Source organism: Serinus canaria, chromosome 5 (assembly GCF_022539315.1).
Source record: "Serinus canaria isolate serCan28SL12 chromosome 5, serCan2020, whole genome shotgun sequence".
Classification (NCBI taxonomy): domain Eukaryota; kingdom Metazoa; phylum Chordata; class Aves; order Passeriformes; family Fringillidae; genus Serinus; species Serinus canaria.
Genome location: NC_066319.1, coordinates 19,003,159 through 19,025,522, shown reverse-complemented (window position 1 = coordinate 19,025,522; position 22,364 = coordinate 19,003,159). Strand labels below are relative to the sequence as shown.

Below are 22,364 nucleotides of genomic sequence, written 5' to 3'. Positions count from 1 at the left end.
AGCATGCTGCTATATAATATGGGTTGAAGACAAGAAAAAAAGTCAGTAGCATGTGCTAATAGAAAAGGCAAAACAAAATATGACACAAAGATAAAATCCAAACTAAATGGTCTCCTTTGTTTGGATTAAACATTTCCTCAATATCAGCATGTTCCGACAAAACATTTCAATTTTGCCAAAATTGCGTTTTCTGGCAGAAATGGACAGTAAAAAGGTTTTGACTAGCACAAGCACACATATGCCAAGTGATTCCTTTTGTGTGTTGTGGTTTTCATCCACTGTGGAGTGAACTTTTACTGAGCCTCATTCATTCATCTGCCCCACCATAAAAACGCACGGCTATTTTAAGCACGTCGTAAAGTGAACCATGTCACTTGGCCAGGCTGCCCAGTTGTGGGAGTGTGGGACAGGAATCCCTCTCTGCACCCACCCCACACCCTGCCTTGCCACCCCCAGGATGCATCAGCCCCACAAGCCCAACAGAGCAAGGACAAAGTGCCTCCTTCTGGAGATGCCCGTAACTTCATCTCACCCGCAGCAACTGGGATGGCTCATTTAGAGAGATATCTGCATTCCTCTTTCTCCCAGCTTTAAAAGAGCTTTCTTTACATAAGGAAAGCTGCTATCTCTGTTCTGAGCACTGAGCCAATAAAGCCATCACAGAAAGGATCTGTTGCCAGAGTCCAGAAAGGGTTAAGGCAACAGTTGGAGAGGTTTGGGGTGACGTGTGCTTCTGGACGCCTGAGAAGTCTCTTGAAGGTAGTTCCCCTCTGGTGAGGATGGGAGCGTGCTGAGGTCTGAAATCTGAGATCCCTCGCAGCCTGGAGCTGGTGAGGTCCCAGTAAAAGCTGTTTGCCTGCTCTCCCTTCCCGAGCAGTCACACCGCTGCACTGGCCTGGGCAGTATGGAGCGAGCACCCTGGACACTTGTAGGACTCACTCTTCTGCAGCTCCTGCTCATCTCCTGCTTGCCAAGAGGTACTGTAAGAGAGCGTGTGTGTTCCTGGCGTGGTGGAATGAGCCCCTTTCCTTCAGTGTGGTCAGAGGGGTTTGATCTCATGCGCTGTCATGGGAAGCAGAGAGATCTGCAGGGACAGCAATAATAGAAAGAAGGGGCTCTGCTTTATGTACTTTTTTTCCTGTCAGCATGGAGTGTGTGTGTGTGTGTGTGTGTAGGTTTACCCAGGAATGATTTTCAGGCAAACTTAATAGCCTTAAAGAGAAACAACTGGCTGAATTTGTTTGCCAATGGCCATTAAGAAAAAGGTATGCAACCACTTTGCTTATTAGTCCTTTTATTTTCTCAACACTCAGTGCTACGGAAATGATGATAAAAAGAGGCATTTAAGTCTCTGGATTGTAAAGCGTAATTTGTTTAGTTTGGCAAGGCAGAGATTTTCCTCTCCAGCCCCAACACCAAGAATGAAGGCAAGGGAGAAAAAAGTGAAGGAAAAAAAGAAAACAAAACCCACACATTGTTTCCAATCTGGGATTTAGCTCTTCCAATATTATTCTCTCGAAGGGGAAGCCTTGTTAAAGCAGAACGATCTTTTTTGTACTCGAGCCCCATCCCAGTTTCTGCTGAACCAGCAAGTATTATCTTGATAAGGTTGAGCAAAAAGCATTTACTGTTGAGTGCAAATTTGCTGTAGTTATGGCCACGAACCTGGGCTGTTTACACCTGGAGGTGTCCAGACCTGCTTGCAGCAGCCAGCTGTCAGCATCGTGGGCTGCTTTCTTGGGAGCTGCAGCCCTTAGGACTGGGAGGTGAGGTGCCCTCAAGTCACCCACCCTTGAAGCTGCTGCATATTTCAGCACTGCTGACTCCTCTTACCAGGGGAGCTGTCAGATCTGCATGCACTCAGATCTCAATGACTGTAAAGAACTGGTGTCAGGGATGGTTCTTCAGAAGCCCCCTCAGCAGGGGCTGCAGCAGAGAGTCTGCCTATGCAGTGCCCTTCCCTGCCAAACCCTCAGGACACAGGGAGCGGGTGATGACCAGGATCATCTGCCCTCCAGGCTGGCCAGCAGCACCTGCAGCCATCCTGGGAGGCTGGTCTCCTGCCAAAGCTCCTCCTGGGTCACAAGCACAGAGAGCATCTCCCCACCTCTGTGCCACATGCACTGACTTGTCCCTGCAGTGGCTTCTCCCTCAGACATGTGCCACTTTGCACACTGGCCAGGCAAGGTGGCTCCATGGCATGTGCCATGTGCTGGAGTGGCACAGAACCAGCCCTGCCAGTGGCACAGCATCCCTGGGCACAGGCTGTGGCTCTCAGGCACCTGGGTGGGCATAAACCCCTCCTGCTACAGGGGCAGCACAGCTCTCTCATGGCAAGGATCTGATCTGCACAGTAATCTAGCCCTGATCCCCTTGGCAGCAGTGTGACAAGGGAAGGCAGGAGGAAGGACAACAATGGCCAGTGAGACACAAGGGCTGTGGGGCTGTGAGCTTTGGAGGGAGGGTGCTGGCACCCCCAACACCCACTCCTCACACACCAGGAGCACTGTGAGAGGAGCCTGTGGGACACATGGACGTCAGCTGTCCCCTTGCCCCCTGCCCTTCCTTGCCATTCCTCCCCTGCCCTGCTGCTGCTGCTGGCGGAGCAGCTGCTGGCACTTGCTTGGCACACAGCTGGCAGCATGAGGGGACCAGGAGCCCCCTCCAGCCACAGCAGGAGGGGCTCTCAGAGACTGGGGAGCGACTCAGAAGTGCAGTGGCCTTAACATGTCAGGGCAGGTTGGAAAATAGCGTTTTGTCTCCTCCCCACAGATGTATCCAATTTTTATCCATATTTATCACACCCAGTTGCACAGGGCCTGCCTCGAGAGCTGGGGGCAGGAGTCAGGGCGGTCTGGGAATTTACTTTTTGGAATAAACTTGGAGTGCAAGTGACTCATGTTTCCTTAAAAATATATGTGTGTTTTTGTGTGTTTCTGCCTATCTAAACCCTTCCCAACCTCTCTTCCCCTCCCCCTCCAGCTCCAGCCTCTGTCTAGAGAAGTGAAGGCCAGATGCACTCAGACACATCCAGATGCATTCAATCTTAGCAAATGGGTTACTTCAGTTCACATGTTTAGGTTCTTAGCATGGACAAAGGGAAAGAGACTTGCTTTTTATTTTGGAAAAAATGCTGGGGTTACTTGCTTTTGACCCTGAGGTCTCTTCAAGTAGCTCCCAGGAGTCCCTGCAAGCCTGCCAATGCCCAGGATTTTTCTCTCCACCAGCCCTGAAGGACCCGTGACCACCACAGGACGATGCAGTTGTCAGCAGCAGGACCTCCCTTGGGCACGTGGATGCCCTTCTCCCTCCTGCAAGAACAGGGACACGGTGAGGGGCAAACTGGAAGGAAAACCAAGGGCAGGGAGGCAAGCTATCAGCAGGGACAGAGGCCAGGCAGGCTGAGAGCATCTTCAGTCCTTGGTTAGGGCTGGACTACACACTCCAAAGGAGCTGTAAGGACTAAAATTTGAGGAGGGTTGCTGCCGTCTGTGTGGACTGTTCCTATCTGGGCAACATTAACTGCAAGTTCAGTTGTCAACATGTTGCAGGTCTCACACCATTACAAGAGGCAAGCCCTCAAGACAGGTCCAGCTCCACTCCTCCACGTTTAGGACACGAGCACATTCTCATGTTATGTGGTCATGAATTCATTTCAGTACTGCAGCTGCTTCTTCTCCGCAGATTTCCAAACATTCTCTGCTATTGCAGAAGTCTAACATCATCAATGCTGTCACTTACTCAAAAGTTCTACATTCATTACCTGTTCCTGTTCCTTGTCTTGCAGCACAGAGAAGACAAATGCTCTTCCTGATCATAACAGTATAATTCTTCTGCCCAGAATAGGATCCTCTGTCCCAGAGAGAATCAAAGCTGAAGGGTGATGTGGCAACCTCTGAAGAGTCTTAACCTGGCTATTTGTTCCTGCCACAGCTTTTCTCAAATGAAGCCACAAGGCCACAGTGCCAATAATAAGATCACAAATGCCAGGTCATAAATACTGAGAAGAAACTACAGGAGAAGGGTATTTTAAAAAGACAGTCAAATTAGTGTGCATTTATTAAATGGGCAGATTCCACTTAGTATTGTAGACTTCCTCCTGTGCTCTTCCACTGGCTTTGATTCTTTTTAAAAATAGAGATCCTTTCTCTCTGCCTCTCCCCACTTGCCACTGTGTGAAAGCACACACTACAGGCAGAAAAGGATGCTAACTGACTCTGAAGAAGCAGCAGGCTAATTACTCAGCAAAGATCTTTGACCATAAAATAAGCACACTGAGTAAAACTAAAACAGGGATGTATTTCAACTCCTATTTTAATTAGCCCAGCTGCTGAAAGAGTAATAGGTACTTAAGTTCTAGAGAGAAGCAAGTGGTTTTAGAGACAGCATTATCCCTTTCATCCTCTTAACATATCAAAGAGACAAACAGACATAATTTGCACAGTAGTTAATCGGAGGCAAAAAGGTTAACAATAAAGACCTGCACTTTATTATTAAGGGTTTGGGGTACATCATCTTCCAAGAGCCCCAGTAAAAGTCTCTTAAAGGGAACATCCCTCTTCCCTTCTAAGATGTCTTCCTCTTGGCCTCACTGAAATCAAATGGAGAATTTTATTACTCATCACAATGGAGCCACAGTTTCACCCAGTGCTGCACTCAGAGCATTTCCTGTTGTCAATGTCCACACACCTGATGGCTTTGGGGTGAGACCCAGCTTGCATATCTGTGCAGTGGTGGTAGAGCCGAGTAAGAAAGGAGCAGAAAAATGAGATGGACTTAAAGAAAGAGTAAGCTGCTACTAGGTTACATCTCTGTTGAAGCTGTCTTTTCTTTAATGAGAAGTTAAGGAATCCTTTCAGAATTATTACATGGCCAAACATTCCCTACTAACAGCCTTAAGAAATGGCTCCTTCAAATTCAACTGCTTGTTTCTTCAAGACAGTAGTTGTTGTTGAGCAGCATGTTGAACAAGAAAGATGAAATCAAACACAAAGGGGCATGTTCTCATCAGTGCAACATAAACTGGTTAAATAATCACTTCAAAAAGTGATTATTTAACCAGTGATAAAAAGTGATAAAAAGTTATTTAACCATAGTGTCTCTATGGACTCAAATTCTAGAGATGTATCTATCTGTTGGTATCTGGTCTTACACTGCGCTGTAACTGCAAATGGCACTTTTCAAAGCAACTTGAAATAATGTTTCTTTGAGCTTAAGTAGTGTTTGCCAATGTACTGATGGATAAATTGAGGCATTGAAGGAAAATTTTTGCAGAATAGCAGAATGGACTTGTAGCATAAGAAGTTCCCTCCAAGGACAGATACGGCAAACTGGATTTTTGCTCAATCAGTTGTCTGGTCCCTCCACATAGCAGCTACTGTCAGAACAAATACAGGGATGGGAATGGGAAGTCAGGGAGAGGAGGGAGAAAAATGTCCCATCTCAGCAGCAGCAGCAAGGGCTTATATCAGCTTAAAGTGACTGTACTCTAAAAAAAATCCTCATTCTTTTAAAGAAGTGGAAGACACAAGAAATAATTGGTATAATTGGACTTGCTTCAATTCACCTTACTTCTTAGCTGCAGTTTTCCCAGCTCTCAGATCTTTGGAGCAGAAATCCCTTTCCATTTAGTGAGGTATCTATGATATACAAATTCACTATGGCAAAGGATGAGTCAGCTGAAGCTGACATTTCACCATGATGAGAGGCCTGACCCACCCCTGAGGCAACAATGTGCTTGTGAATCTCTTCCTGAATCACCAAAGCTTTAAGCCTGATCCCAGCCCTGGGCATGAGGGGAGGCAGCAACATCACTGAGGGGAGTTGATGGACTGACACTGCCAACAAGGAGAACATTGTCTGGGAGTATTGCCTCCAACTGCTGTCCCTCAAAATCCATCACTGACAGCCTCTAGGATCTGACATGCTGTAGGGATTAGGAGGTCTTGCTAGGTGCAGATGCAGGTAGCAAGCATGACTGCACTGCCATCTGAACCTAAAAATGTTGATCTCCCACCTCACAGTCCTGCTCAGGCTGGACCCAAAGTGTCAGGTGAAGTGTGTTGGGCTGTGCCAGGCTCCTGGGCCAAGCAGGTCTTCCCTCCAGCACACACCCTGGACGTTTGCGTGCTTTCCCAGCACAGGCATTTCTTGCATGGTTTCCATAGTCTTGAGCTGCTTCCATGTGAGTTGTTTATGCCTGGATTTAATGGCTTTTCTTCCATCATTAAAATCTCATAAATTAATCCACTGTTTATTTGCCTGTCCAGAGTCTTGTTTGTTCTTTGCAGTTAAATATTTTGCATGGGTTGTCAAGCAGCTTCTTCCGGCTTGTCCCAAAATCAAAGACACAGTCACTGCCTGCAAGCCAGACTGCCTGCTTTGGAAGATTATCAAAGTGAAGCTCACAAAACACCCCACAATTATCTCTGCCACAGCTGGCCGAGGCCTTGCTTTCAGCATTTTACTCAGTCAATAAATCTTCCCCCACTTTTCTCTGCCTCATTCTCCTCTGTTCTGCGGTAATAATGGCCAAGAGTGTGTGTGGGAGCTGCCAGTGGTTGCCCATCCCCAAACACACACAGGGGAGCAGGGTTATGCCTCTGCCTCCCTGGAGCACAGGCTGAGCTCAGCCACACAAACAAACACTGCTTACACACATAAGTGACTCTCTGCATATCCCTCTTAAACTTCTGAGGCAAAGGTTTTATTTACCTTTTTTTCAATAGCCCTGAGATAAAAAGGATCCTGCATAAACTCTTCAATCATATTTCTTTAAAGAATAGCTTCTACAGAACCTCAAAATAATAGATTCCATGATTTCTGAGAAGAAAATCCTAGAAGGGCCACTTAAAAAAATCTCAAATCCACATATTTCCTTGTCAAGGCTGTATAAATTACTCAAACTGCAGAAACTGAGAACCTGAAAGGAAATTAAATTGTCAGTAAGTCAAAAGATATTTTTTAGACATTTTCATTGTCTAAGCTGAGACAAAAGAAGTGAGAAAAAAGCATTTCGAGGTGGCAGAAAGTATATTTCTACAATTTTTAAGGGCCAAGATCAGCTGCTCCTTTCTTGACACTAAATAGTACCGCAAGGTCAACTTATTCTACAAACACACACATTTGATCCACCAAGAATAAGTGTGGCCTCTGCTTTTTGGCTCTGTTGTGTACACAAGCTTGACATATGAAAAGAAATATTCATATGCACACATTCACACTCTCTACCTACATGCAAATACATATGTAATATTTTAGGGAAGAACAGAGTAATTTAGGTTGAAAGGGACCTTTGGATGTCTGGCCCATCTCTCGATGCTAACTTGAAAGTTGTGATGCTCACACCCTTACCTTGTTGGGATGTGAGCTCCTGCAAGGATGGAGACATTTCTTTGTTACCCCAATGTAAGTTTGCCTGTGAATATTTGGATCATTTTACAGTCAAAAAATTCTCTTGAATAATATATCCACTTTATTAATAGGCTTTAGCAAGCTTGAGATAAATTAGATTTCTATCTTGAGTTAGGAAAAAAATGAAAATTTGAAGGATGCTTTACAAAAGCTCTGAGTGTTGGGTAGTTATTTATTAGTCAGACTTTAAAGAGTACTGCTTCAGGAAGGAGAGAGACCCCCACCCCACACACCAGAGACACAGCTATTGTCTGCCTTGTATGGTGAGATGTATCAAACTGAGTGTCAGTTCCACAGAGATAATTAGATGTGTGTAATTAATTTTCTCTGGAATCTAAATCAGATACAATTCATAGATAAAAGGCTTAATTAAAAGGGAATAATAGCCATAGGTGAAGAAGCCCCAGCCTGGCCAGGATGATTGACTGTCATTCTGGAAATTAGAAGGCATGAGTTTAATTCCTGACTCTACCATTGTTTTTCCCTGGCACCTTGAGCAAAGTCACTTCACCTCCCTTGTGCTTCATTTTCCCATCTGGAAAAAGGAACTTTGTCAAGATCTACAGTCAAAAGGGTCTATAACTGCTGAACAATAAGATTATTTCAATGCAAGATTCCACTACTGGAATAAAAAACCCCAGAATCTTATTGGATGGAAGGAACAGCTTTTTCTTTTTGGAATGATTATAGGGGAAGAGAGGGGGGATGGAAAGGTTTCAGCACAAACAGCAGCCTCTTTCCTAAACTCAGAGCAGCAGCAGACTCTCCCTGGTCGGTGAGGACACAGGGAGAGTCCACTGTGGTCACCAGGCACAAGGGAAAGGCTCAGTTCTGAGGAGCACAAAGGGCTGCATTTCATTTCCCAGCCAAAGGGGAATTAAAAAAAAAAAAAAAAAAAGGAAGAAACAGTTTGGTGGTCCTTTTTTATGGAGTCAGTAAAAATCACTAGGGGAGAAGATAAGCTTCCAGCAACCAGGCTTCGTGAGGTCATGGAGAGTCAAGTGAGACAGAGCAGCAAGGCTCAGTGGTAGGGAGCTCCAGCAGGCACAGTAATTAGGTTATCAGTGACAATGAAACAAAAAAACAGTCGTGTGAGAAGGGAGACAGGTACAGGCATGGATGGGAGTGTTTCACCTTAGAGATATATGGCTTGTTTCATGACAAGGCAACCCTGTTACTCAGAGTTTAATACACAAGGGAAAAGGTTGTTACCTAACCACAATTTAAAAAAAAAAGAAAGAAAGAAAAAAAAAAAAAAAAAGAAAGAAAAAAGAGGAGGATAGAAGGGGAAAAAAGAGCTGGTCTCATTAAGTTTCCTTCATGTCTCATCTTTCTAGTCTGCTCTCTCTTTTTACTATCAAACTCCATGAAAGCAGTCATCAGGGCTGTCAGCTGCTTAGAAGGCATGCTGACAGCTCGGTGCACTCCTTGGATCTCTCTTTGTAGAATTTAGACAGCACACCGGTGGGGAAAGACAGGATCTGCACTTATTGTGGCAGTCCTGAGTCACAGTCTGAGGTTGTTTCTTTAAAGGGTACTTCCAGCATAGCTTAGATAGCAAATGAGGTTATGCTAAATAATTGAAAGATGCTACCATATTAGAAATGCCAGGCAAAATGAACCTTTAAAAATAACAAAAAAATCTTGTTTCCTTTGGCAGTGAAGTCAAATGTAACAACATGTGCTTCTGGGTGAAAATAGGGAGTGAAACCAACTAAAATCCAACTTTAAAAGTGGCCTTTCCTGGTGGGCCCCCTAGTTTTCAAGAATAGCAAATTCACAAGGAGAAATACAACCAAAACATGCTATCATAGTTTAAATAATCTATACTATAGGTGATGCTTTAAATAAGTCCTGTAATCTGAAGGAACTTTCTTATGTGATATCATCCTCTGTGGTTTTCTAAAGCAATTTTTCTCACTGCAGAAGTGGGAAGGCGTGCAGAGAAAATGAATATATTCCTTCCCTCTGGTCTGTTTGCTTCCTCTGGCTGGCACTGTGAAATTCCTGTGTGTTCCCTAGACATGCAAACCACACTGACATTTCAGGTGCACGTTGCCACATAGTTTGGGTATTTTTGGGGCTGAAGACCTTGGCCAGCCTCATGGCATCCATGGACAATAGATCCTGCCGGTCCTCATCAGATAATGGATTGTTTCCATGTGTCCTCCTCTCTGTTCTCTGCAGAGTACACAGTGATCAATGAAAACTGCCCAGGAGCCGAGTGGAATATCATGTGTCGGGAATGCTGTGAATATGACCAAATCGAGTGCATCTGCCCAGGACAGAAAGAAAGAGTGGGCTACACCATTCCCTGCTGCAGGAACGAGGAGAATGAGTGTGACTCCTGTTTAATCCACCCAGGTATGTTTGTGGCCATGCTGTTCTCACACCAAATCTTTGGCCAAAGCATCATGGCAGATGCTGGGCAGGGCAGTGGTTAACAAGCACATCTCACTGAGGCGTGGGATTGTCCTGCATTTCCTCAGGAACTTCATCTGCCAGCTGACAGCAGCAAGACACTTGGCAAGGTTCCCCCAAAGCAGGTAGCATCACTGGCCAAAAACCCCAACACTTCCTATTAGCAGTGTTGCCAGGATGTCTTGGGCAGGCTTGGAAATTGCCAAAGGGTAACACTATAGCTGGCTTCACACCAGGAGTATTTTGGGGGTACTCTTTGTTGATTTGCATCCCCAAAGGAAAAAAGGAGAGATAACTTGGAAGTCCCACAAGCAAGGAAGAAAAAAAAAAGTGAAAGGTGATAGGAGGAGAGAGCAGAAGGAGCTAGGACCAGTTTAGAAGTCATTAGAATAATTTAGGCTGGGCCCAAGTGGCATCAGCACACACATTCAGACTCCTGAGAGAGGCGTTTACAGTTGGAGCAATGAGATTTAGAGGTTTGGACAAGTCAGACCAGGAGTTTGGTTCCAAATCTCAGTCTGAGCTGCCTAGGGCGTGGAGGTTGGGTATGGTTCCCAGTGGGAAAGCTGTCAGCACCTCTGCAGTCATTAACGTCATTGGCATTTTCTGTGGAAAAGACAGAGAGGCTGCTCCTCTTCCCACAGGACAATCCACCTTGGCTTTCATCTAACACAGTGGCTCTCTTTTTAGGCTGCACCATCTTTGAGAACTGCAAGTCCTGTCGCAATGGCTCCTGGGGAGGGACACTTGACGACTTCTACATCAAGGGAATCTACTGTGCAGAGTGCAGAGCTGGCTGGTATGGAGGGGACTGCATGAGTAAGTGTCCTGCATGGGCAGGGAGGGATGTCAGGGACAGGGAGTGGTGGGACAGAGCCAGGGCCATGCTGTGCCTTTCCAGCTATTCCTGTACAGCGACCCTTGCAAAGGGCACAAGCAGAAGGCAAACACAACAGGCACTAAGCAGATCTACAGACGGGGGAAAAGCTTCTCTCCTAGTGCCTATCTGAGAGGAACTGGACTGGGACTCATGTCATGTTGAGTTAGAACCCTACTAAATGTCTGGGTTTGGTTTATTTTAAAACTTTAACTATCGTGAGTCCAGAAATCTCCTGTAATCTGCATTTCTTGGACACACATCATCATAGCCCCTGAGCATAAGCATAAACATTTACAAGGGCAACAGCTTTATCAAAGAGCTTACCCTCTGTCCTCCTCCAAGCCCTGTCAGCCCCAAGGATATCCCAGTGCTTCCTTCCTCTGCCACACATCTTCAACACTTCAAGGTACCTCTAGAAAACACTGTCTTGCAACTTCTGATTATGTCACAACAACGAGTTGTTTCAGGCCCTGGTAGCAACATCTAAAGGTTTTGTACCTGACAGTGTACAAAAGCTTTTTAGTTTTGCTAAGATGTTAATCCCAATTCTGTCTTTCAATAATAAATTCCATCAGCTAACTGTATAATTTTTAAGACTGGTATTTCCTTCACCAATTTCCCACCAGTGAAGGCGAAGCTCACTTTCATTTTTTATTGACTGTCTCTTTGTTCACCTTCCACTGGAAGTGATAAAATCAGTCTGCTTTCCCTACTCTGTTCTGTCCATTGTGCTATATACCTTAGACTTGTGTCCTCTTAGTCATTGATTTTAAAGAAACATTTAACTTGCTTTCACAACACTGCCCATGACCATTCAGGAGGTGAAAGTATATAAAATAAAATCATTGCTTCAAATAGCAGAATGTGGGGAATCAACATGTTTCAGCAACAGAGCTATCTCAACCTTGAGGCTTTGGAAGTTGATCAACTGAGTCCCCTGCTGTTTATGGTGTGATTTCTGAGAACACTTTATAGTCCCATTCTCTCTAGGTGCATGCTAGAGCTTCTCTGGAATTTTCTTTAAAAGAAGAGCCAAGAAAGAGTCATTAACTCATCTATTTTTTCCTCCATTTGCCTGAATATATTGGTTGTCTACAGTATATTTCAGTTTATTCTTCCCACTTGTATTGAAGCAAACACACCTTCACAGAGAGATCTCTTTGGATATTTTTGCTGTACTGAAATTTTGGACAGCTTTGTCTTATAACGTTTTTCTTACTACTTGCTCTTTTTAAGGGAAGCAGTGTGACACTGACGCTGTGTTCTCTCTCACATAGGTCTGTGGTACTTGAGAGGTGGGGTAGGAAAGTCAGACAGTGCTGTTGTCTCCTCCACTCTTAAAGTGGGGACACAGAGGATAGTTGTGACGCCAGCACATCCTGAGCTCCCCTTTTGTGGCCATCTCAATTTTGGCCTTGATGGCAGGCTCAGGTATGGAGAAAACTGCATGTCTGCAAAGCAGCCCATAACCACGATGGGTGCCGGACTGCGCCTCCCAGCGATGTAGCTTTGGGTCTGGAGGGTGGCCAGCAGGTAGCCTCGGAATGCCAGCGGGCACAGGCTGCTGGAGCCGTGGATGTGCTAGCGCACCACAGCTGGGAGAGCACAGGAGGAGCCATCTCTCTTTGGTACCTGCATACGGCATCACAGATGAAACTTTGCAGCCAGCCCTGGGCGCCTGGCCAGCGGCAGAGGGCCAAGAAATCCCAGAATTACAAAGAAGCGCCAGCACGGTAATAGCGGGCTGTACAAAATCTGCCTGCTTCGTCCTACACTGCCAACACCAGCGCTGCCGGGGCACGGCGTGCCCGGGCGGGCAGCAGCTCCTGCCGGGAGCGCCGGGCTCTGTCTCCCTCTCGCGGGGCCGGCGGGCTCTGCCGCCGTGTCGCGGCTCCCGGGCCAGGCCGGCCGGGAGGGCCAGCGCCGCCCCGGTCGCATCCCTGCGCTGCCGGGCCGTGCTGAGGCAGCGCCGCGGGCACGGCACGCCCGGCCCGGCGGGCACCGCAGGCCCGGTCGCGGCGGGCCCCGCCGGCAGCGGCGCCGCACAGGCGGTAGGGGGCGGCCGGGGGCCCGCGGGAGGCCGCGCCGTGAGGCCCCGGTGATGCCGCGGGATGGGCGCCAGGCGGGGAGCGCGGGGGTGCGGAGGATCTGCGGACAGGATCAGTGCCTGTTGATACTGTAGGCGGCGGGGGGAGCTGCGGGGCACGGTCTGGGTACCTCCGGGACAACAGTGAGGCCTAGCCCCCGGCAGCGCTCCAGGGACTGAGTGCATTCGCCAGCACAGGGGTGGGCCCCGAGATTTGTGGGAGCTGCCGGCAAAAGTAACGATGACAGAGGGCCATGGCAAGGAAGAAGTACCATGGGTCTGTCAGGTTTATGGTATCTGCTGGCATCGCTGGAAGCATGGGTATGGCTGAAAACCCACCAAAGGATACCAGATCATTTGGTAAAAAGATAAAAAGGATAGGCCAAAGAAGTGCTATTAGGAAATAACCACGCTGACTAGATTTAATTGGGTGCTAGGATATTTCCTAATGGGACTGCTCTTGGATTGAATAATCATGCCCAAGAGGCACATCAGGCCCTAAAACCAGAAGAAAACCAACCCTGCAGAACCCTGTCCTCTGTACCCTGAACTGTAACAGTTTTTGCCAGCCCCAAGTTGTAATGTCACTTCAAGGCACATGCTCCATCAAAGCAGGGGAGAAGGTGGTGTTTTCTAACAGCTGTTCTCAGCTCTGCTGTCTATATGTGGACCTTGTGCCAGACAAGAGAATTTGTAGTTTTTCAAACTTTCTGAACATTACTGTTTCGCATATTGGTGATCAACAACGAACAGGAAGCAACAAGTTGTGACATGTGACAGCTGCCTTCCCATATCAGCCTGTTTCTGAAGAGCAGAAACCTTTCTACTGTCTTTCTCTGTTCAGTCATCTTGACCGTTGAAGGAGTGTCACATCTGAGATGCAGCACTCAAACAGAAGATAATGAGTTCTTACCAAAGGTCATCTCAGGATCTCTCCCTCCATCAACACACACGTCTCTGTGGGCTACAACTCAGAGGTCTCCTGAATTTTTTTATTCTCTGTTAGTAACAAGCCTTGGAGGAAATCTTACTGTGGCCCTGAAAGCTGCCTTTTTTTCAGGAACAGGAACGGAACAAGGATGTTGATGCTCTGCCAAAGAGGTTTATTTTTTTGTAAATGAGGCAGAATTTGCCAGCATTTGTGTTTATGATGTAAATTATTTTTGAGGGCTTTCCAGGTCTCCTGCAGATTTAGAATAGGAAGAGAAAAGACTCCTTTTGATCAACATATGATTGAACTGTTGGTCTCGGGAGTCAGTCTAACTTCTGCTAGAAGCGCTGGAGATTAAAGAACACAGATTTGATGTGATTGCAAAGGTGCTTCGTGCAGAAAAGGGTGGGAGCAAACCTGAGAACGTTCTTTTGGAGAGGGTCACTGAATGGCTCCTCTTTAGTCTCTGGACCACCTGCTTTGCTGGCCAAACCTACTTCCTCAACGCCAGTGTTCAGAGAGTTCAGGCTGTACCATGGCAAACAGAGAAGTGTATTTAGTATGCCGTGCATACAAGTATCTCTTTGCACCAGTTCTTTGGCTTTCCTTTGTTTAAGGCATTGAAAACTCAAAAGCCCTTCAGGACGAAAGGGAAACTTTCTTTGAGGTGATCCAAGCCCCCTGTCAAACCCTCTGAAGATTTCTAGCAGCTTTGTCTCAGGTTGTTTTTGAGGCAGGAGCCAATGGCAGCACAAGGGCCTGTTTCTTGCTGTGGGAAGGAGCATTATCATTTTCACCACAGCAGATCCTGCTGTACTCGATGAATCCTAATGTGGTTGCTGGGCACACTCATTAATCCTCGCCTTTTACAGAGGGAACTGAGTGAGCTGCAGAAGAGGATGAAACACTTTTGAGGAACTCTTCTGAGCAGGATTTCTGTTTCCTTGGGTCCTGCTTAATTAAGGGTAACCGAGGGTAAATGAACAAAGGGTATTTCATTTGAGCAACACTTTCTTAAGAAGAAAGAGGAGGAATTGACCTGGAGTCTTCATGTTTCCCCATAGACCAGATGCAGCAGGATTGATTTCCAGACACTATGATCAATGGGAACCACAGATGCTCAGTACTTCACCAAATCAGGTCACTGTCACTCTTTCTCCCTCGGGAAGGAAGGGCCCGGAGGCGAGTGTTAAAACCCTCTGTTTCAGTAGGAAACATTCATCCTGGGTTACTGCTTAAAAGCTTAGGGTTTCTCTAGGGAAACAGATGGAAGCAGCAGAGCTTTCTGTCAGACTGAAGAGGTAAAAAGAAGTGAGAGAATTGCTGTGGAGGTCTTTTGGGTCATTCAACTTTTTGCTTATCCTCATCTGTGGTGCGTAGGCTCTCCTGATTAGGTGACACTGTTAGACGGAATTGCAATTTTTGGATTACAGATACAGTCTCATGCTCCAGCAAAGCAACAGAAGGCTTACCAGGGGAGGTAGTCATGTGCAAGACATGTACAAGAAAGATGTAGTCAGGAAAGTAGGAACTGAAAAATTAGCTCTGTCTGATACATAGTGACTTAACTGTGCATTTTGCTAGGATGTGCATGTGCAGATCACAGGAAAATCACTAAACAACTTTGCATCTTCCACAGAGGAAAATATAATTAGCCATATTTTATAGCTGGGGAAAAGGGAGAGGTTACTGAAGGTGAGAGAACTCTCTGGGCTAAAAATGTTCAGCATTCAAGATGAGGAATTAGGACAACTATCCCTGGACATATGCCTAGGGACAGCTGCAGGATTGTCATGAAAAGATATTGCTCCCCTGGTGTGACCTTGTCTGCTGTTTGTCCAGCTCATTGTCCTCTGATGGTTTTCTTAGATTGGGCACAAATGACTGGAGCACTTCATCTTATCCTGTTGGTGCTGAAATACGTTCCATAGTATGGTGAAAAACTGAGAGAAGCACAGGCAGAGTGGAACAAGACTAGAGGGAGGACAAGAATGAACCTGAAAGAAGAGATAAGGGCTGTATATTCTATATGTGTCACACTGAGTCATCAGTGTCACGTTGATGATAGAGGAGCTGTGATGCTTATATATCTTCATTGGCATGGTGGCATTAACATGCAAGGATGATGTAGTGAACCCTGAGAACAAACTTGTCCTCTACAAATATATCAGCTCTTTTTCCTCCTAGTCTCTGTATGAGGGACTAGCAACCATGAGGCTGGGTGCTACAGATTTTTTGTCTCATTCTTTTGCTTGAGCTAATTCAGGTGTTCATTGTCGTTTTGTCACTTTCCCAGCAACTTCCTCAGTTTCAGTGGTTGCAAATGTCAGCATGGGCTCCATTAAAACTGTTCTGAGCTGGAGCATCAGCCAGGTGTGTAGGTGGGCTAATTAACAGAGAGGCAAAATCTGCAAGAAATGGTTTCATGAAGTTGCATTGCAAACCAGGGACAATGCAATCAACTACAATTTTCCTGGGGGTACTCTTAGTAGACAATACTCCAGTATAGTCATAACTTTTTACAACCACTGTGGGGCTGTCCCAGTATTTTATTCACTGCCTTGTAAGAAAGAGTGTATCTTCCTAAGCCATCCCGTCGTCTCTTTCTAGTGTTATTTCTATGTATATTTTCTTCAAATGTCTCTTGAAGGTCCTTCACACAAATTTTTTTCTTCTTTTTTCTCCCCAGGGTGTGGGCAGGTACTTCGGGCTTCCAGAGGTCAGATTTTGCTGGAGGGTTACCCACTGAATGCACGATGTGAATGGACTATCCATGTTCAAGCTGGATTTAACATTGAGTTAAGGTGGGTCCTACTGCCTTTTAGCCAGCTCTGATTTCAGGTGGGCATTGGGGTGTGTGGGTAACCAAGAGTCAAAGAGGGTCAGCAGCTGTGAGCCCTGGGGCAGTGAAGGTATAGCAACCACTTTGCATTTTTCCACAGCTCTTTCTCCTGGTCTGGCTTGTGATAGACAGCCTCTGGACAAATCAGTGCTGTTCTTTCAATTCCCATTAAGGACAGATGGATGCTGAGGAGAGTTTCTCAGGCATTGGGCACAATGTGTCTCTTTAGAGGTGGTTTCAAGACTTTGACAGCAAAGCACCCAATATTTTCTGAACTGAGCTGTACCAGTGTGAACTAAGGCATTCTTTGAAGAAAAGATATAAGAATGTTTTAATATAATGTCTCATGCAAGGAGAGAGTTGTGCATGAGTCCTACCTTGCATTTAGCCTTCATTTTCCCTCTCCATTTCTTTTTCCTCTCTTTTCACCAACCCTGTTGTCTATCAGCCTCAGCTATTCCTCTCATCATTCCTATGCTTGGAGGATGTGATTGGTTCTCCTGCAAGTCACAGAATCACAGAATTAACTAGGTTGGAGAAGACCTTTGAGAAGATCAAGTCCAGCCTGTGACCTAACACTACTTTATCAGCTAAATCATGACACTCAGTGCCACATCCAGTCTTTTTTTAAACACCTTTAGGGATGGTGACTCCACCACCTCCCTGAGCAGCCCACTCCAATGCCCCATCACTCTTTCAGTGATTATTTTTTTCCTAATGTCTAGCCTAAACTTCCTGTCACACAGCCTAAGATGGTGTCCTATTGTCCAGTCATCGCTCTTCTGAGCTGTGTATGCTTGAACCTGTTAACCAACCCCTAATGACTCAAGCTCACAGTTCCTGCCTAGTGCAGGAGAGCCTCTTGTTGGGGTAATTAGTAATGTTTCCAAATGTGCACAGCATGGTGCTCACACATGGAGCACAGGAAGTATGGCAGGGGATGGTATTCCAAACACACTCGCTAATATAATAAAATGAACAGCTTAACCCTTCACATCAATATTTCACTGATTTTGGAGCCCAGGCAAAAAAGCTGTGCTAGATACATAAACAGTTTAAATATGTTTGAAGAGACACTTAATGGAGGAAGCACAGCACATAGTTTAAAAGAAGAGCTTGTGGTTTTCCCACACTAATGCACTTTTTTCAGACCTGCAAATGCAAGCCTATTGTGTAGTTATGAGCTGTTATTGCCTAGAAAGCATTGTGTAGAAGACACAAGAAGAATGCCGTGAGGAAGAGTTTTCTGTTCACATGACACAACTTTGCATCAGTGTCAGTCAGCATGGATTGTATCTGCCTTCTTTTTAAGAGATATTGTTGGTGAGGTGTATGATTTGCACAGCCCAAGCTTAGGGAGGTGATATTTTTCTACATTTCTGAAAAGGGCTTTGTCAATTGGGAGGGTTAAAATGTGCTTCAAGAGCTACAGGTGTCACCCTGTCTTTGCTGTTGTGGGGATGATGTGTGAGTGGAAATGGATCCTGTGCATGCACATAACTACTGATTGCACCTGTCTCTGGGTGCAATCTGGTTAACAGCCAGATGGCATCAGGCACGAGATGCAAGAAAGGAACCAGAGGTTATTTTAACAAAGAACACTATATTGAAGAGCAGAACTTGCTGTGGCTGCACGAAGGAGACTCTAATCTGTTTTCAAAGCAGTAGAATGCGGAGTGCTGTAGTTAACAGATGTACTAACTCTTTGGAGAAATCAGACTTCCACTCTAGACCCTGAGAGCCACTCACATGCAGACTAGGAAGATGAGTCACTTGAGATCCATACAGTTCACTGTATGGTTCACAGTTCACTGCTCAACTTTGCTGTTACAGAAGATGGAAGACTTTAACACGAGAGTGCCTTTCTCTTCCTCCCTATGTCCATCCTTCCTGCAATCAAATAAACATACTAGGTATCACTTTGATGTGAAATAATGTTACATTTCAACTTGAAGGTCTCCAAGAGGGAAGCCTGGACTACCAAACTTCTGTTGTCAGCAGCTAATTTATCTGAGCTGGCCAACACTGGAGAATCCTAAAGCCCTTTGCCTACCCTGATGATGACCCTAATGTCTGAATGCCTAGAAATCTCAGCAGATGACAGAGTGCTCCCACTGAAAGATCAGGAGCCCTCCTGAATGTCCACACTTAACCTTGCCACCCTGCAAGTCCTGCAGGAGGCATAGAGGAAACCTTCTTGGCAAAGATGAAACAGGAGGTCCACCCAGAAGGTAACCCTGTAGTGTGTTCTGAGTCAGTTGACATCTTCAAGGTTCCCCACCTCAGAACTGTCCATTGAGGTATTTCAGCAGTTGGATATTGTGGAAAACATGTACATTTAATCTAAAACGTCACCTTTAGGTTACTCCTACACAGAAGGGCAGGTTCACCTAAGCTAACCAATAGAGCCTGCCTCCTGGGTCTGCCATCCATGTTTCCTTCACCGTGTTTTCATATAAACATGCTGATCCCCTCTGTGGGTGGTAACTGCTTAGAGTTGTAATGCACAGCCAACATTGTGCTGAATCAGCACAACTGCCAACAAAAGAACTCCTTTTTTCATTCTCTCTGTGCACAAATCCTGTTTGCTGCCACCCTGGCTTGCAAGGGCAGGGATGGGGACGGCGTAAAATAAAAAGTGAACAGAATGGTTGTCTTTGCTTACATAGGGCAGGAAGAGTAAAACTCCCAGGAGCACAGATAAATCTTCCCTTGCTTTAAGCTGTGCCATGCAGTCCTTCAGGGGTTGGCTCAGCAGAGCTGTTTTGATAAATAGTGTTCATGTGGTGGTGGTAGTTTGTTTTCTCTGCTTCTTTTGCCAGCCTTGGTGGTTTTTTTTGGGTTGTGATGTATAGGCTCCCTCAGCCTGAGTCATGTCAAGGATGTCATATCACAGTGGAAGTAGCTCACAACTTTCCTTTAGTGCCTCAGCAGAGACAGTTTTAAATATGTCCTTTGGCTAGAAGCTTTCTTCAGAGGGGTTGGCCAATGTAAGCCACTGCAGCCACTGATGAAATCAAGACAATACTTTTCATTCCATTTTGTATCTGATGACCTGTAGCACAAAATTAGCATGCTGAATTTTATAACATCCAAGAGAATTATGTTATAATTATGCTTTCACTGGTGAGGAAACTGAGGCCTGTTGAACTGTGTGTTAAACAGCAATAGTCCTCATGGTCTGTAAAGGGTCCTGTCTGCTGGGCTGTAGCCAAGAGGTTTTTAAAAGCTTTGGCAGGTTTCCTGACCTGCCAGTTCTGAGTCTTAATCACAGGATCCCATGTCGTCAGTACAGTGTATCTGCTTCTTTGCCAAGTTAAATAAAATGCAAGTTAGAACCCCTACGCTTTTCACATTTTCTACTCTGTTTTCATCATTTTTTAAAACAAAGAAAGCAAACAATTAAAACCAATATTCTGTGTATGGTTCTTTCATTCTCTGTGCTTATGTCTTGACATTCTTTGTTCATGAACACACCTCAAGACACAGTTTATCTTTACATCTATAAATAATACTGCTCCCAGTACATGGTGGACATTCCAGAAATTTTCCTTCTGTACTTGCACACATACTTAATTTTAATCAGAAATGTACCAGTTCAGAAAACCAGAAAGTATTTTTAGGGTTGTATCAGGATAAACTGGAGCCTGATAAGTGTGACAAAGATGAATGGGTTAATTTTTATTGCTCTGCAGCTTCCATAAGGGTAGATCCCTTGGGTATGTTTCACCAGTGAAAGAAAGGTTATACACTACATTTTGAAAATGTAGTGTATAACCTGATTCGTGTGAGTATGTCTCTTACAGACCTGACAGAACTAGAATTCAACTCATGCATTTTAGGCAAAGCAAAGTTGAATTATCTCTCTCTAATGCATATTTAAAGCAGATGTTTTGTTTTTTCTTCTACATTCCATCAGATGATTTAAAGAAATGAGGGGCTCTGCTCTATTGGTGCAGCTTCCTACAACTGCTCAGTCATTTCTCTGTAGGTAGTGTACTCTTGATGTTCAAAAATCAGCGATATGGCCTGAACAAAGGTGACTGAATGAAGAGGCCTCTTAAGTCAGATCAAGAGTTGTCAAGGGAAGGTGGAGGAACATGGAGGCCTCCTTAACATGGGCACTTGAGTCTGAAGTATGAAACTGGCTTCAGAATTCTCTTCCCTTCAGACTGTGAGGTCCAGGAGCAGATCCAAAATTTGTCTCACCTCTCTGGTGTGATAATGCAGACTTTGCAAATCACTAGGCCCACACTGGAATAGGGAGATACAGCCTAATCCTAAATACACATCTGCAGTGTTAGGAGTCTTCAGGAAGATCGAGTACCTAATGAGTTTCATGTATAAAATATCCTGCTGAACAGTTAGTAGCACGGCCTCTCCCAGGCCCATTTCTTCTCCTTTTCCAGCTGTACCAAGGCTGAGCCCAGCCCCCTGACCATTGCACATTCTCCAGAGGCGCTTGGTGTTGCTCCTTCTGTTTCTCGTTCATATTCTGGTGGGGTGCTTTGGCTCTGTGCCCACCTGAATTCCAATGGCAGCCTATAGCATGGCTGTTAATGAACAAAAGCCTTGCACAGTGGCTGGATCGAAGCTAGGAAAGGACAGACATTGTGGGAAAAGGCTTTAAGTATTTCCCTTCTGCACTAATTCCTGTGCCTTATTTCTGCTCTCAAAAGACGGGCAAGTGCCACACATTGGGGATTTACTACCATTTTGCTTTGTAATGCAAAACGTGCTGTAGTATTTTGATTCTGTTTCTGTGGCTGTTTCTGCCTCTGTTACATCCCCAAGCTTTTCTTCTATCCCTAATTGCTGACTTCTGAACATCACAATGTAAACAGCTTTTGAACCTTGTTATTTTATACAGTAACTTTCAGTACTAGAACTTTATTTAGGCCAAACAGAACAATTTTTAACAAACAATGACAGTAGAAATATGCCCCCTGCAGTGCCTGAACCTGGATGGAAGTTCTGACATTGTATTATGGTTAGAGACCTGATACACATATATAGACTGTATGACTTCAATTTCTATGTTCTGATACTTGTATTGAGTTGAGCCAGCTTCTAAGTGTCATGATGCAAAAATTGAGATGAGTGTCTTTGTGTAGTTAAGGACTTGTTGATTGACTGCGGAAGGTAGGCCCTAAATACCTAAATGCCCAAATAAATAGTATTCAGGGTACACAGGTAAGCAGTCTGACTGTTTGTCCTTGTTCCTCAAGATTTTCCATGCTGAGCCTGGAATTTGATTATATGTGCCAGTATGACTATGTGGAGATTCGTGATGGGGACAATTTGGACAGTCGAATAATAAAGAAATTCTGTGGAAATGAGAGGCCACCTCCCATCCGAAGCACTGGGTCTTCACTCCATGTCCTCTTCCAGTCTGATGGATCCAAGAACTTTGATGGATTTCATGCTGTCTTTGAAGAAATTACAGGTAACCTAATCTAAATGTGGAACATGCCACTCATTCTCATTAATTCAATTTCACTAATCTCTTTGCCTGTTTTGCTTCATTAAAAACTTTCATGCTGTGTTGCCAACAGCAACTTACATAAAGTCAGTGTGGGGAAGATTCAAAAGCTGTCAGATGGCATGTGAATGTGAGGCTCTTCTAAAAAAGACCGAATTCCTTCTACTTGTGTGGAGAACAAGCACATCAGCCAGCAGAGAAAAGCTGCTGTTTTGTGTGACTTTTCTGTTTGAATTGAAGAATTAAGAGCGCAGAGGAAGTAGAGGAAGGGGCATGTGTATCTGCAGTGGCAGAAATGCTTAATGCTGT

The 22,364-nt window shown here is 45.2% G+C and overlaps 1 protein-coding gene across 2 annotated transcripts in view; it reads left to right on the top strand.

Annotated features, from left to right (window-relative positions):
• The first annotated feature begins 775 nt into the window (after window positions 1–775).
• PAMR1 (peptidase domain containing associated with muscle regeneration 1) overlaps window positions 776–22,364 on the top strand; it is a 55,418-nt gene continuing 33,829 nt past the window's right edge. For both annotated transcript variants that reach the window (XM_009102158.4, XM_009102157.4), the window contains exons 1-5: window positions 776–977; window positions 9,601–9,777; window positions 10,525–10,653; window positions 16,421–16,535; window positions 21,802–22,019. In XM_009102158.4, coding sequence (XP_009100406.2) covers window positions 905–977; window positions 9,601–9,777; window positions 10,525–10,653; window positions 16,421–16,535; window positions 21,802–22,019 — 712 coding nt within the window. In that variant the 5' untranslated portion in view covers window positions 776–904. The remainder of the gene's footprint in view (window positions 978–9,600; window positions 9,778–10,524; window positions 10,654–16,420; window positions 16,536–21,801; window positions 22,020–22,364) is intronic.